The 16,051-nt window shown below is 35.3% G+C and overlaps 1 protein-coding gene across 9 annotated transcripts in view; it reads left to right on the forward strand.

The window, feature by feature from the left end:
• The window catches only part of ADAMTS19 (ADAM metallopeptidase with thrombospondin type 1 motif 19), a 169,134-nt gene that overhangs the window by 125,508 nt on the left and 27,575 nt on the right, over nt 1-16,051 (forward strand). For all 9 annotated transcript variants that reach the window (XM_083817299.1, XM_083817298.1, XM_083817305.1 and 6 more), the window contains 4 exons: nt 789-869; nt 8,979-9,136; nt 11,048-11,201; nt 14,106-14,241. In XM_083817299.1, the coding sequence (XP_083673425.1) occupies nt 789-869; nt 8,979-9,136; nt 11,048-11,201; nt 14,106-14,241 (529 nt within the window). The remainder of the gene's footprint in view (nt 1-788; nt 870-8,978; nt 9,137-11,047; nt 11,202-14,105; nt 14,242-16,051) is intronic.

Here is a 16,051-nt window from a genome sequence, read left to right on the forward strand (position 1 = left end):
TAAATTATGCTGCTTTGCAGCTATCTAATTTTCATGTTTCAGCACTAAAATGTTGAAAAAATGTTATAAGTGCTCAGTATTTGCTTATAAAACTTTGCATAGCTACACAGGATAAATATTTGTTTTACTATCTACTTTTTGAAGTTCACTTAAATAATCTATAATATGATTTTGTTATTTATAACATTCCTTGTTGCACAGTGTTTTCCACCTGCATTGCCTTTTCACCCCTTTTTACTCAGAGAAAATGGCTCAACAGCATGTCTTAATCCCACACAGTAAGGAAACAATTTTAATACAATACAATTAACTAATAAATATACCTCAAAGTCATTCATAATAGGGGTTGAATGTTCCAGCAATAAATCTGGAGTACAAAACATTTACCAAAACAAACAGTTAGATGATGTTTACTTTCTGGTGCCATATGCTTTCCATGCTGAATGAAATTGGAATTTGTCTGGTCTGGTAGTGATAATGACACTATTCTACTTGGCTGGAGACAACTTTATCTGCCTCAGCTCCAGTCTGCTCCAGTGTCACTAATTCTGGTTATGTTTTACTTTTCTACCCTCTTAATATTACATCAGAGTATATGTATATTACACATAATACAGTTTCATTTTTGTTAACAATTGTAACATTTTTCAAAGACTCTCAAGCCATAGTTATATAAATTATAATTTGTTACATTTAAAAGAGAAAGTAAACAAGAAATAAAAAAGGCATACAAGATGTACTTTTCTATACTTTTGTATTTAACATAGTACATATGGTCTCATGTCTAGGTTATGTGGAAGCTTTAGTGATACCTGCAGGAGCAAGAAGAATCAAAGTTGTGGAAGAAAAACCAGCTCACAGTTATTTAGGTAAATATGGCTTAGTGTTCATGTCCTGTTTGGATCAGCACTGAAGAGAGCTAGCTAAACATGCTTGTGTAATTGAACAAAACTGTGTGTAGAAAAAGAAATCATTGAAAGGAACCTTTAAAGAAATTTTGTAGAAATAACGTAACATTTGGCTATTGCACATTTTTTTTCTTTGTTTGAACTTTCATCTCGTTTACAGAAATATTCAAAGAATTAATTTAGATGATATAAGAAAAATTCCCTGTACTTTATGTTGCAGGATTTTCAATGTTTTATGTCGAGAACACAAATGAAAACACTTCACATTGAAACTAGTGAAAGGAAAAGTTTTCTGCTGTAACATGGAATAATTCTGCTCAGCCAACAAAAAAACGCACTGACCAATCAATACACAGGCAATTACCAAAAAAGTCAAATGAAAGTTCTAAAATTAAACTAAGAATGCACAAAAATATTTATTTGGATGATTTCAAATCATCTAAATGTTTTCATGGACAAATTTAATCACATTTTTTTTTGTAGTTTTTACTATTTTATGAAATTACTTTTCATGAAAAATCTGGTTTTTGCTTTTAATAAGTTGTAGAGCTGTTGTCTAGGAAGTGTATAATTTGTAACTGTTGTTAACGGTTAATGTTGTTGTGGTATAACTGAAATACCATAAATATTTAGTGAACTGCTTGTAGCTTAAATTGAGAGAAACTTAGTACAAGAAATAGGACAATGAAATGAAAACTTCCCCGATTTGTCCCCTGTTCTTAGGTCTGTTCATAAGTAATATTTACATTTTAAGGAACTTTTTACCCAGTGCTTTAAGTAAGAGAACATCAAAAATGTCAAGTCTTAGTTATGACAGCTGATGTTATTAACATGTGACTGTTGGTTTGTCATGAGGGCTGTGCCTATCCTGTTAAAATATCATAGGAGATTTAGAGTTCTGGATTGTTTCACTGTGCACCAATGGAGCATGAGATGGAGGTCTGAGAGTGTCAAATCGATAACGGAAGTTTCATTGATACATTTTCTTAGCTTTCCAAGTTGTTGTTTTTTTCATCCTATATATCTGCTGTGTTATCATATGCAGGCAAGTGACGTACTGCTTAGTTTTTATTTTTTAAATAATGTAAAAATAAGTAAAAGCTGGAGTTGTATTTAAGGAAATTAGTTCCTTTTCATAAATAGCAAGCTTTCCTCCCGTACCAGGGAGGCAAAAAAAATTATAATTCTTTTTATGCCCATGAAATCATATCAGATGTGCTGCTTGTTTTTGAAAGGTGCTAGTTAGCACTTAATCAGCTTTTCATTGATTGTCACTTTAATTTTACTTTTCTTAATGTAGCTAATGTCAGTCTGAATCATTATCAGCCAGTATTTCATTGAGATTTGTTAAGACTTTATGAGGAAGCAGGAAAAGATCTCTTATTTTTGATTAAAACCTAGGTTTTTGCACTTTTTTCTTACTTTTATTAAAAAAAGGTATTTAAACTTTCTTCAATTTTAGCAGATTTATTCTGAAAATGTAAAAAAGTGGAATTGGAGTAACAATTTTAATGGTAGCATTTTTGACTAGGAGTAGTAACATTGCAAGTTTAGTGAAGAAGGTATAAACATTTCACCTTAGAAACAATATTTTTCAGAAAACTGAATAAAAATGTGAAATATAATGCAAATTAAATTCTCTGTTTCTGATTTTTTTCTATGTTACAGTTCTGTATGTTAATTTTACATCTCATAGCACTTTGCTCTCTGGGTTTTTGAACTTGAAACAAGTCAATATAGGCCAACAGTATTTCTGTTTGGCTAATTTTCTTAATATCTTTTTTTTTTTTTTTAATAGTATAGCTCTAATAATTAATAATTTTATAGTTGAAGATATAGCTGTAAACATACTGTAACCCAGCATACGCAAAGAGCTGTGGCTTACAAAGTAGAAGCTAATTTAAACTGCTGGAAAATTTGATCCCAGTTGTGCAGCACAGGTCAAATACAGAGACAATCAAAGTGAAATGCCGTTCTCTGGATTTACTAGGTGATCTGAAAACAGTGTCACTGCAATCTGGAAGCTTCCATGATGATGCTAAACTGATCAGTAAAACCACAGCCCATATCAGTAGCATCATTTGATGGAAGTAAATCTTCAGAGGAATTCTTTCTGAACACCTCAGATACCTTTATCTGAGGTATATCAACATTTACCACAGTAACAGGAGCTCTGGCATCCTAGAAGAAAAGATAAAGTATAACTTGCAACTGTATTTACTGAACTGATGACACTGTCAAGGTCTGTCCTCTCTTTTCTCCCCTATGGGGAGGTAGAAGCAGTGATGACCCACAGATCCCCTTCCAGTGAGGTTTTCTTTACAGTTTTGAAAGAATTACATACTCTTTTGTTGTTATTATTGTTATTATTGTTATTATTATTATTATTATTTTATATTTTATATTTTATAGTGATGAATCCAAATTAACAGGTATTCCTTCTTACTTAAGTTATATGAGGAAATACATACGAGATTGTGATTTTTCTTTCCTCAGTAGAGTATTCAGGAATAGAAATTATTTGTAATGGTAAAGAAAGGAAAACAAGTGTTTATTTGATTCAAGAATATTTCCTGAACCATACTTATTAATTTTGGAATTAGGGTCTTTAGGAAAGAAATTTGAGATTTAATGTTAAGGAATGAACTTGCAGTGGTAACCCTGTCAGCTTAAAATGGTGCTGGCATGAGTGTTGATTCATTATCAGTTACTTAAAAAACCTTATCATAAGAATACCTGTAAAAACGTATCAAACGTTATCAGGATTCCTATGGTCCAAGATTATGCCTTGTCTGCTGCTACATTTTCCTTAATATTTGGCAGATTTGGTTTGTTGTTGTTGTTTTTACAGTTCTTAAAGTAGAATCCAGAAAGGAAGTTCAGAAGTTTAAAGTATTTTTTTATAAGAGATATACCAGGCTTTGAGATTAGAATGGTTATTTATGTGACACTTGTATAATGGCATGTCAAGATGTCAAGTCCAGCACTATTATGAATTAATAAGATTAGTTACAGATACAGACAGATGACTTGTGATCTAAAAACTGAAAATTCTCAGTGTTTATTGGAAATGAGAGAAATTATTTGTTTCTAACTGAAATACAGAAATGGATTAGCTCTAAGTGGCTAAGTGGCTTGAGCCGGTGAGTTGCAGGAGATGACCTCCAAAGGTCCCTTCCAACCTCAATCGTTCAGTCAGCTGTATAATAATTTTGACAAATATAATCAATCTGCTTCAGGGATGTAAACCCTTTGGACACCTGTATTTAACACTGCATTACATTGTAATTTCCAGTTCTGTTATAGGTGTCAAGTTGAGAGGTGTGCAATGTTCTTGTCAAATTTCCTTTATCAAATATGTTTCCTAGTTAAGAAAGAAGCACGTTGTACCATGTTTGGGGTGGAGTGGGTGCGGAAGATGAGAGAGGGGAAGGGTGGCAGAGACAGAAGCGTGCAAGAAAGCAGATGGGGTCTGACAAATAATACAAAATTTTGAATTCCTCATTTCTGACAATGTTCATAGTTTTAAAATAACTTAGAAACCAGCTGAGGACCTGATCATATAGCAGTGACCAGAGTCCCCTGTGTTTTCCTTTCATCTATACAAGGCCATAGAAAATGGTTAGTAAATAAAACATTTTAAAACCTTTTTACATCAAGATGAAACCAATACCTATTCTTTAACATTTGTGATAAGAAAACGTTTGTGAAAGCTATCAGCAAAGCTTTTGGCAAAGTGTAGTTTATAGCAATATAAACTATGCAGAGGAGTTCATGAAAATGAGTTTAAATTATTTTCCAGATAAGAGTGTGCACATTTGTTACTGTTGTTCTGTCACTGTATTAACAAAGTCTTTACAACTCCTTATTTTTCTTGTTGACAAAACAATTGGGAGACTAAAAGTCAGTTTGAATTTAGGCACATAAGCATCATTTTCTGTGTGTGTACGCAGCCATACAACTTTCAATAACTGAGCATTTCAGAAAACATCCAGAATGAAGAAACAAATGCTTATTTTGTTCAATTTGTGCCCAAGTCTAAAATTTTTGTGGAGGTCTCACATTGCCAATGCAGAAGACAAAATGAAAAGTGATATGAATCAGCTCTTCCTTCACAGTCAATAAAACTGAAATTCAAAGTGCTATGCACCACAAAAAGAATTACCTTAAAGTCTGACCAAAAATGAGAGTGAAGACTGGCACCGACATGGAATCATGCTTTCTAAGTTTTCTGCTCAGCACACGCAAATAAGTTAGCTATACATACAAATGCTAGTAGTGTATTTTTGCATGTACACATTTTGACATAGCTCAGATTTCATTCTAGAAAAGGTATTCCTTGTCTATGTAGAATTATGCAACAGAAATAATATATACACCCTAATTAAATATTCCTGTGCAATTGTATCTAATATCATGAGAATATGTGTTGTACTTCTGTGAAATAAAAGTGATGAAGAAAGTGCAAATAGGTCAGCAAAGCTATGATGAAAACATGTAACTAAGGAAATAGGCAGATAAAACAGGAATTGGTTTCTAAGTTAAAACTAATTTTGGAAATAAGTTCATTGTATGTGTGAACATTGCAGCACAGGGAATAAAAGTAACACTTACTAATTTTAATTAGTAATAATTTTCATTAGATTTCATAATCCTTTAGGTGGGGTACTTGTAAATTGGTGCCTTTATTACTGTTTAGCAAGGATTGTTTGCTACAAATCACAAGAATTAAGCAGGTCAGATTGATTATTCCTTTCTATTTTCGAGAGTTATTGTGAGAAAATACAAAGTGTCTTTTTTTTTTTGTCTTTTTATTTTTTAACTATGAATTGCATTTGTTGCCCTATCATAGCAAAACATGCATGTTGTTTTTCCTGTTCTCAGCTTCTCATTATATTAGCAGTAATGACCTTAACACAAGGATTTCCGGGATACTAATGAACAGTTGGAGTTAATTACTTGAGGTGATGGTCAAATGCTATCAAGTGTTTCTAGCAATATGTAGACATTTGGATGTGGCCTATAATTTGATGGTTATTGCTTATAAAACAGAATACCACCTGTGAGCTTTTTCTGCTTTATCATTTGAGTTAAATTCACACTTGAATACAAGAGAAATGTTTACATCAGATTTGTTATTCCAGAAAACAAACAAAAAACCACCATTTCGCAGTTAGTAAATATTGATCATGTATAACAATCTTTTAAGTGAATAGTAGAAATATAACACAACAAAAATATGTATGCAGAACAATTCACCATGAACTATGAAATTTGTAAATGAATGTTTTTCTGTATTAGATTCTTCCACTCTAACCTGGATTTATTAGTAATAACTGTTTAGTGCCTTACTTATAGCTGTGATTGGTTTTTAAATAAATGTTTAATTCCTGGAATGTATCTTAAAATACTTTTATTTTGAAATTTAAAAAGAAGATATTTCTGTGCTGACATTTGACAATCTGTTACATACTCACTTGATAGCATTTCTATTTGGTTTGTCTTCTCTTTAGTTTCATTAAAATCAAAACAGTGATGTGGAAAAGACTGAAGCAGCAGCAACTAATGGAAAGTTTGCTGCAGAAGATAATATTCTCATCTTTATTTACTTTGGAGAAAGCAGCAGTTAAGCAATTATCAATCTTAAAATGTGACCTGATAGAAAAAAAAGTGGCAAGTTTCTTCCTATGAAAAGATACACAACTCATTGAACAATAATGTGTCTTGTATGGTACTACACAGTGAAAGCATAGTTGCTTTCAGCATTTCTAGGTACCTTCTTATTCAATAACATTGGAAAGAAATGCCTTAATGTAAAGTAATTTAAGTAGTTTAAACAGAAACAGTAAGGCATTATGCCAAGTTGTATGTAACTCTAATTTCATAAGATAAAGATAGAATCTTTATCTAATAAGATAAAGATGGAATTGTGTCCTTCATGAGATGACAAGTTGAAATTTTGAAAAAGTTTTTCAAACCTTGAGTATTAATATTCTTAAGATGATTTGAAGGGATCACATGATAACCTTAATGGGAGCGAAACAGTGACTTCACTGAGAAAAGATATCAGTGAAAGTATTCTGATTTAAAAATGAATTTCAAATATTTTTTATATTTGCCAATTTTCTTGGAAAAATAGGGTTTGGCCAAAATGACATAGTTTTAGTACTCTCCTGGAGAGAATTATTAAATTTTGCACAGAACAAAAGACCAAATTCACAGCTCAAAGTTGTCTACTTCCCTCTTATTTTGATACAAATGCCTCTTTTCTTGGTAGGTTTTCCTCATCAGAGTTTTTTGCTTGTTCATCTTTTTAGTTGTAGATGTATTGCTCCATTTGTTTTATAGCCCATAAGATACACTTGTGTGCTGAATTTTCCTCCTGCATTGCATTACTTTGTACAGGAAATCCTCCTTTATCAAAAACTATGCAGAGTAGGGAGTATATGTGTGATGTGGAATAAAACTCAGTGAACTTGCTTGCAATATGGGATGTGACAGAATCAGGAGCAGGCTTGGACTGCCTGAATCCAAGCCTGTATTTTAGGACTGGGAGCACCCATTCTTCCTTCATCCAATACAGGGGCTCCCAGATGAGGAACCTGAGAGCAGAAAGTGCAAGAGCTAACATATTTCTGTATTCTGGGTCTGGGATTCCAGTCCCCTGCACATATCTGTATGCTGTGGTGCATAACACTCCTTTTAAAGACAGAGAAGACGATGCAAGGTCCACTGCTCTCCGGGGAGAATACGCTGCTCCATGTGAGCAGCATGACCCGACTGGACCTTGGCACTTTCAAGTACATTTGTTTTGTTTCTCCACTGGGAAAAGGATTGACCCATAAAGTTTTAAAACAAAATGGGAGTTAATTACCATTAATAATAGAATGTTTAAACCTGAAATACCGATTTTTAAATCTTGTAAAATCACTGGTTATTTTTAGCACAAGGCTATTCTACGGCGTTAATGGAGTTTATAGTCTTAACATTTATTACACTGTGCTGTAGTGGTACGCATCAGTGGTGTCTTATGCAATTGTATTGCTGCCAGTCCATAGACCTATTGCCATTGTTTCCCATAGAAACAAAACATAACAGTATAAATATGAATAGGAGAGAGGATGATTGCAGGAATGACTCGCATTAACTTACAACATTAAATAAGAAATTTTGGACAAGATTTAAACTGTTGAAGTTCTCTTAAAACAGTCTGATGCCAAACATGCAATTTCAATGAAGAGGAATGCATAGAACTTCTTGTCCAGAAGGTGACTTCAAGCGTATTTTACTTCACATGAATATTACAGACCTGATTACAAATAAAATAAAACAAAATAAAATTAAAGATTCTTCACAGAAGGGGCTATTCTGAATGTACTATAGAAAAATACTGTAAAATACTCTGTTCTCAATGTCTGAGTATCTTTCTTGACTTGATGATGCATTTGAATATTAATTAGGCCAAGAAAACAATGATTCATCCAAAAAGAACAAGCTTTTTCTGTTTGTTAGAATCATTAAATTAGGTGGTGAACATCTGCATAAAATAAGTGCTTAAGTTAGTATGACAGTAGTATTGTCACATTTTGAGATGGAGGAAAAAGTACATATATTAATTAGAGGGAAAGAATTCTGAACCAGAATTTGTTGAAGTTTTAATGTAATTCCACAGATCTTGAAGAGTGTCTTGTGAAAATTGCATTTCCCATGTCTTGTATGGGTCATAGAAGTGACTACCTAAGAAAAGAGAATCATTGCCTTTGTCATAAATTAACTTAGTGAATTGTGCTGGAGCCTGTCAGTCTCTCTAGGCATTAAAACACTGTTTTAACTTCAAGTAATGCTTAGCACACACGGATTTGCCAAGGATGTCTTCCAAAAAATGTTTCTGAAACATGTTCCAGTTGAAGTTCACATATAGTAGCATCCATAAATATCTCTGCAGAGTTATGTGATTTCACCTACCTGTTAAATTATCCAAACAGGAAGTAAAAGGAGGCCAGAATCACTACTGACCAAGCTTTTTTTTTTTTTTTTTTTGTATTGGCCTTTTTTCATGTATTTTGGCAGCTCTTCGAGATGCTGGTAAACAGTCAATCAATAGTGACTGGAAGATAGAGCATTCAGGAACATTCAATATTGCTGGGACCACCGTCCATTATGTTCGAAGAGGTCTCTGGGAGAAGATATCTGCCAAAGGTCCCACAACATCACCTTTACATTTACTGGTATGACAATGTGGGTTTTGTTTTTGTTTTGTTTTGTTTTGTTTTGTTTTGTTTTGTTTTGTTTTGTTTTTTTAACCTGATTCCTGTCCTATAGTGTGGGAACTATTTTTTCCAGGCTTCTGAAGATAATGGAATCTATGCAAGATATACCTGCTGATCTGTCAGCCCACTTCTAAAAAGTGCTTTTAAATCCAATAATAATCTTTATGTTATTGAGGCAGGATGGAAGGTCTCAGAATTCCTACAAATTTCATACAAAGCTGACGTGCAGCTTGAGCAGGGAAATTCAAATTAGTATCAGATGTTTTCTATCCTATTGGCACACTGGCTGATGCTATAGCACAGCATTGACATTTTAGGGTTGTAATCACCAAATTCTCCATTGAGAAGTAGATTCACAGATTCACAGATTTCTCTAGGTTGGAAGAGACCTCAAGATCATCGAGTCCAACCTCCGACCTAACACTAAGTACTCCACTAAACCATATCCCTAAGCTCTACATCTAAACGTCTTTTAAAGACCTCCAGGGATGGTGACTCCACCACCTCCCTGGGCAGCCCGTTCCAATGCTTAATAACCCTTTCGGTAAAGAAGTACTTCCTAACATCCAACCTAAAACTCCCCTGTCGCAACTTTAGCCCATTCCCCCTCGTCCTGTCACTAGGCACGTGGGAGAATAGACCAACCCCCACCTCTCTACAGCCTCCTTTCAGGTAACTGTAGAGAGCGATGAGGTCGCCCCTGAGCCTCCTCTTCTCCAGGCTGAACAAGCCCAGCTCCCTCAGCCGCTCCTCGTAAGACTTGTTCTCCAGACCCCTCACAAGCTTGGTCGCCCTTCTCTGGACTCGCTCGAGCACGTCCATGTCCTTCCTGTAGCGAGGGGCCCAAAACTGAACACAGTACTCGAGGTGCGGCCTCACCAGAGCCGAGTACAGGGGCACAATCACTTCCCTCGACCTGCTGGCCACACTGCTTCTTATACAGGCCAGGATGCCGTTGGCCTTCTTGGCCACCTGGGCACACTGCTGGCTCATATTCAGCCGACTATCCACCAATACTCCCAGGTCCTTCTCGGCCAGGCAGCTTTCCAGCCACTCATCTCCCAGCCTGTAGCTCTGCTTGGGGTTGTTGCAGCCCAGGTGCAGGACCCGGCACTTGGCCTTGTTGAACTTCATGCAGTTGACCTCAGCCCATCGCTCCAGCCTATCCAGATCCTCCTGCAGAGCCTTCCTGCCCTCGAGCAGATCGACACACGCACTTAGCTTGGTGTCATCTGCAAACTTACTGAGGGTGCACTGGACGCCCTCATCCAGATCATCGATAAAGATATTAAAGAGGACCGGCCCCAGTACCGAGCCCTGGGGGACTCCACTAGTGACCGGCCTCCAGCCAGATTTGACTCCATTCACCACAACTCACACAATGTGTTTTGACACATTTCAGTGTAGGGAAGGAAAAGTTGATAGCCAAAGAGACAAGAACAGAAGGAAAAATGAAGAAATGATGAAGTACTTCACAATTCAAAATCCTTTAAGTGTAAGAAATCATCTTGTATATCCAAAATAGTTTGAAATTTGATGTATCTAGGAAATATCTCTTTTTAAGAGCACTGGAAACATAGGATATGTAACATATCATTCCCCAGATTTGTGGGGAATACTTTTTTTTTACAATTTTACATGGACAACTTTTTGACTGTTACGTTAAATAAAATCTTTTTTTCTCCCCATTGTTTTGGGTTGGTTACTTCTATTATTTAGTTTCTTCTACAAAATCTATCAGAAGGGTCTAAAGGCTACAGTGTGTTAAGTCATTCTGGCATGTTCTTCAAGATTATCTCTTCACAGGTCCAAGTTTGTCTTCAATAGTTCCTGCGCACATAGGAAGGTTTTCCTCCTCTATAATTACAGGTGCTGCTATTCCATGACCAGAGCTATGGTCTACACTATGAGTACACCATCCCACTGGATCCTCCTCCTGAGAATCAAAGCTCTAAAGTACCAGAGCCTCTTTTCATGTGGACTCATTCTGGCTGGGAGGACTGTGATGCTGTATGTGGAGGAGGTAAATTTTTTTTTAAAAAAAGCACACACACACACACTGCATCTACAATATGCATATATATATTTACAATGTATATATATATATGATGACTAAAAAAAATGATATATTAATATTTCAGACTGATGATCAGTGCAATATATTTATTAGTAATATCCTCATTGCAACTTGTGTGATTCCACAGAAGAGTGAACATATTTCTGTCATGTTCCTCCTGATTATATTAAAAGAATACTGATAACTCTCGTAAAGATTCAAACTAAATAAAGTAGGTAGAAAGAAAATTTTAGTGAAGGAACCAAAACTTGATTAAAAAAGTAAATTCGGGACCCAGTTTCCAAGAAGAAATAGAAGTGCAAGAGCTAGAACAAGAATAGAAAGTTCATGTGCATTCCACTGTGTATTTGGAACTACTGAAGAAAAACGATCTGTAAAAGACATTTCAAACTACAGAAAAGCTGAACCCCAATCTCAGATCAAATATGTACCGTTAGTAACATGAGTTGAGATCCAGAAACATATGGAACAAATATTGCAACAGCAGATATTAGTATGCTGATGCAATACTTTTCCTATGTTTATGTTTATAAACCATAAAAAATGTGAATTTGGAAGAACAAAATTAAAATATGAAAACAAATATTGGAACATGAGCAATATTACTGTAACAAAATCCTTTAAAATTGGTAACTGTTTAGAAGCTGGTTATTAGAAAAGGTAATTACGGTGGGAAACATGTAAGAGTGTTTTTATGAATGCTATCTATAGAAATCTGTTTATATGTTGTGAATTAATTAGTCAGGCTTACACAGTAAATGCTATATTGATTATTGATACCTGTCTTTCCTGCTTACAACATTGATGATCATGGCTTCTGTGATCAGCAGTCCTGAAAAGTGCTATGCACCTTGTAGTTCAAATAAGAAAGCCTGGAAATGCTTTACCTTCTCTTTACAGCAACACAAAGAACACTGTGTTCTAGCTACTTTGACTCTCTGAACAGTCCTGGTGTCACGACAGATTACTGTAGTTTCCATAAACATGCCTTTTGTGGTTTGGTAAGAAAGCTTCTTCCCTGAAGGCATTTTGTACGTGGTCCTAGTATCATCCTCTGTTTCTTCATAGTGCACTCATATTCACTTGGAATATTCATGCTTTTTACAGTTTCCTGAAATATTTTTAGAATAATTTGAATGCTACCACAATCTCTCATTATTGCCTCAGTTATTTCTAAAGTTACCTATCATATGGAAAAGTCCTGAAGTGCAGTATGTCAGTGATTTTTTTTTCTACATTAATGCTTAAATAAATATTGAAGTGTTTTACTGTAATGTTTATTTATCATATTTTTTCTGTTGTAACTGGCCATCACGTTTTATTATTGTTTAAAATAGTTGAGTTAATGCAAAGTTCCATAAAAGGTATTTTTACTGCAAATATTCTGAAATACAAGGGAAAGATTTTTTGTACTTTAGGCAAAACAACTTTAATTCTTCTTTTAGTTCTTTGGTTTAATAAGAAGTAATAATGAAATTAAAATGATGCAGATCGTACCCTGTATAAATATTTGTGTTTGAATTTTTAACATCAGTATTTTGATAAATCTGATTAAAGTATATAACAATTATCAGTAGTTTTCATTAAATGTTTAAAACGTATGTCAGGATGAGAAGTAGTCATGAAGCCATGTGGCTTTGTACGTGTTTATACATGTAACTGATCTGTGACCTCGTGTGTTGCAGAGAAGCTTTCTTTGTGTGGGAGGGAATATGAATACACAGATGTATATGTAAATGCAGAAAAAAATGTCAAACATTTCAAATGCTGTGCATGATAGATTAGTTGCATGTGCTCTCACGTACACAAATACTGTGTAAAATGTCAGTTGTGGTCAAACACATAATGCATATTTATAGCTTCACTGCTCAATCCACAGACACATTTCTGACCACTAGCAAATACTGAATTCTTATGTCTGCCCTGCTCCTGCACACACCCTGTTTGTAAGTAAACTTCCAGATAGAAACAGGGTGTTATAATGTAACCATAGGAACAAACGGTTATGAAGTTATTTTCTACTAACTAAAGTCTTTAATGCAAGGCTTGCTAGTTTTCTAAAAATTATGCTCCCATCTGATTACAAGGTACTGCTTGTTGTACGTATTACATTAAATTCTGATTTCTTACCTGTTCAAGAGACACAAGGTCCCAACCCATCCATCAAAGCACAGTTTGTGTAACAGAACATGCATTAGGTCTCCACAGGCAGTACCCAACTTCCTAAATGATTACCCTACAGCTCAGATCAGTTATATGTCTTCTTTTCTTTAGTCCACGGAGAACAGTGCAGTTGGAGAATGGTGCAGGCTCCTTACTGAAGGCTTCATGAGCTGAATCCCTTTGGCTGAGTGCTGGCCACATGTGCCAATGTACTGCTAAACTGGGCAGAACTACTAAACTTAAGCAATACAGAGGGCAGGACTTGATATTCCTTTTCTTAATTTATATGTTAATGGAAAAGCATATCTTCTCCTTACTGTGCAATTTTTCTGTAAGCCATTCTTAACACTAGGGTCTTGGTGATTGAGAAGGAAACAAGAATGCCAGTAAGACTAAGGCTTTGGCATATGACTTGTTGCAGGAATAAAGCAGCAAAACTCTTTTGACAGTGGTGTGCAAATACTGGAATAAGAAAATACATTGTTCCCTACAAACTTTAATATCTCATATGGGCTCACTGCTACCTTTGTTTTTCACTTCAGATTTTACATATATGTAGGTTTTACCCTTCTTTTTGCCAAACTGACCATAAAATAACTGTATCTGATAAGGATACCACTGTCCTTCCTTTATTAACAAAGTTGCATATTCGTGGTTTCTCCACATACCTGCTTTATTTTTTACTAGGTGAAAGAAAAACAACAGTCTCCTGCACAAAGATTATGAACAAAAATATCAGTCTTGTGGACAACAAGAAGTGCAAATATTTAACAAAACCTGAACCACAGATCCGAAAGTGTAATGAGCAGCCATGCCAGACCAGGTAATACTGATTTGGTTAAATTACACTGTCGTAACTAGAAGTAAACATCTCAGGAGCTACAAAGAGAAATGAGTGCCTCTGGCATTGGATGTGCAGTAAATACATACATAGAACAAAAGGTTATAGTGTGAAATGTACGGAACACTGAAACATTGGCTGCTGGTTCTCCTGAGTTTTAATGAAAGAGTCCTTAAGCACATGTCTAAATCAATTCTCATTCAATAAAGCAGCTCATTACTTTCCTCGATAGGAGTTCTCACTGGCTGATGTGTACTACGAATTGAAATTTAATTGCTGTTTATATAACAATGGATTTAATAACATGGTTATAATTAATGATGTATTGTTATATTTTGTTGTTGTAGCTTAGTCAGGGCTGTACTCCTTTAAATGCACTTGGAAAGATCTGGGCGCACAAAGCAGTAATTAAATAAATAAATAAATAAACAATCTGTTAATCAGTTCATCTACACTGATTTAACCCCGAAGTGTAGAAAGCCTTCCCCTCACTCTTCTACTGCCACTGCCCTCGATCACTTGTCTGTGGATCAATATGCAGACACTAGGCTCTGATGGTTGAATGATGGAAGAAGCAGAAAGAGTTGTTTTTCTCTGAATTTCACCAAATGAGGCAGCTGCAGCATATGCCCTGTAGAGTGCCCCCCCCCCACCCCCCCCCTTCTGGCATAACCGCAGCCAAGCTGGCAGCTTGTTCCCATGAGTGGCTGGCCAGGATGGTGTGATGGCCTGTTTTCAGGGTTTACCGTCCTTTTTTTTCAATGGCAGCTAAGAACGACAACTAAGGAAGTCCCCAGTTATTGTGCAGACTTGGGTAAAGTGTCTGCCACTTTTAAAGGCACAGACAGCAGCAGGTGATAGTCAGCTAACAGTTCTGGGGGTAAGCACTGGGATGGATCTACATGAGTCATCTGGAGGAAAGGTAGATGGAATATCTGAAGACAATGCAAAGTAAATACAATACAAATACTATTAAAGAAAGTAATGCAAAATGAACCAGCAGACATAGCTATTTTGGATAGGATGAAGTACTAAAATAGACGAAATGCAACTTACACATTTTAAGCAAGACTGAACTACTGATGTTTGGATTTCCACAGACATTACACAGTGGACAGATTTATATTCGATTATATGCATAATTGGCCAGTTTCATATTTTATTATATTAATAACATTGTATACTGAATAGGTAGAAATGGAATAGTCTGATCTTTTTCTAAGGCATTGACAAATACGTATTTTTAACATTTTGTACTTTTTCCAGCTTATTAAATGAAAAAATGTAGGTGTTATTAATTGCTATGCTGAGACAGGTGGAAAGATATCATGATCCAGATTTTACCACAGTATTAATGATTCTTACAAAACAAATATTGTTAGCTTTCAACAGAAACAGAGCTAGAACATATACTTGCATAACTAGTTGTGGGTTTTTTGGCAATTGAAGAAAGATCTTAAAGTCTATTGCATTATCTTGACAGGCTGTGATTTGTAAATTGAGTCTCTGGACTGCTAATAATAATAAAAAAAATAACTTAGTTCATTGTTTCGTTTTCTTACAATAATTGTCTGACAGATGGTTGGAACAGATTTATAGAACTTCGGTTGACCGAAGACTCCCTTGCAAGTCTAGTCTCCTGGAGTATACTTGTGTACTGCATTAATGGCAGAACTTTTTGATTTTTAAGGGCATATGGCCATAGTCTGGAGCTACAGAACATTTGGGGAAAATTATATTCTAGAGTGATTACTTTCCAGGTATGTGGGCTATGCCAAGCTGCATCAGCCTT

Source organism: Anser anser (assembly GCF_964211835.1).
Source record: "Anser anser genome assembly, chromosome: Z".
NCBI lineage: Eukaryota > Metazoa > Chordata > Aves > Anseriformes > Anatidae > Anser > Anser anser.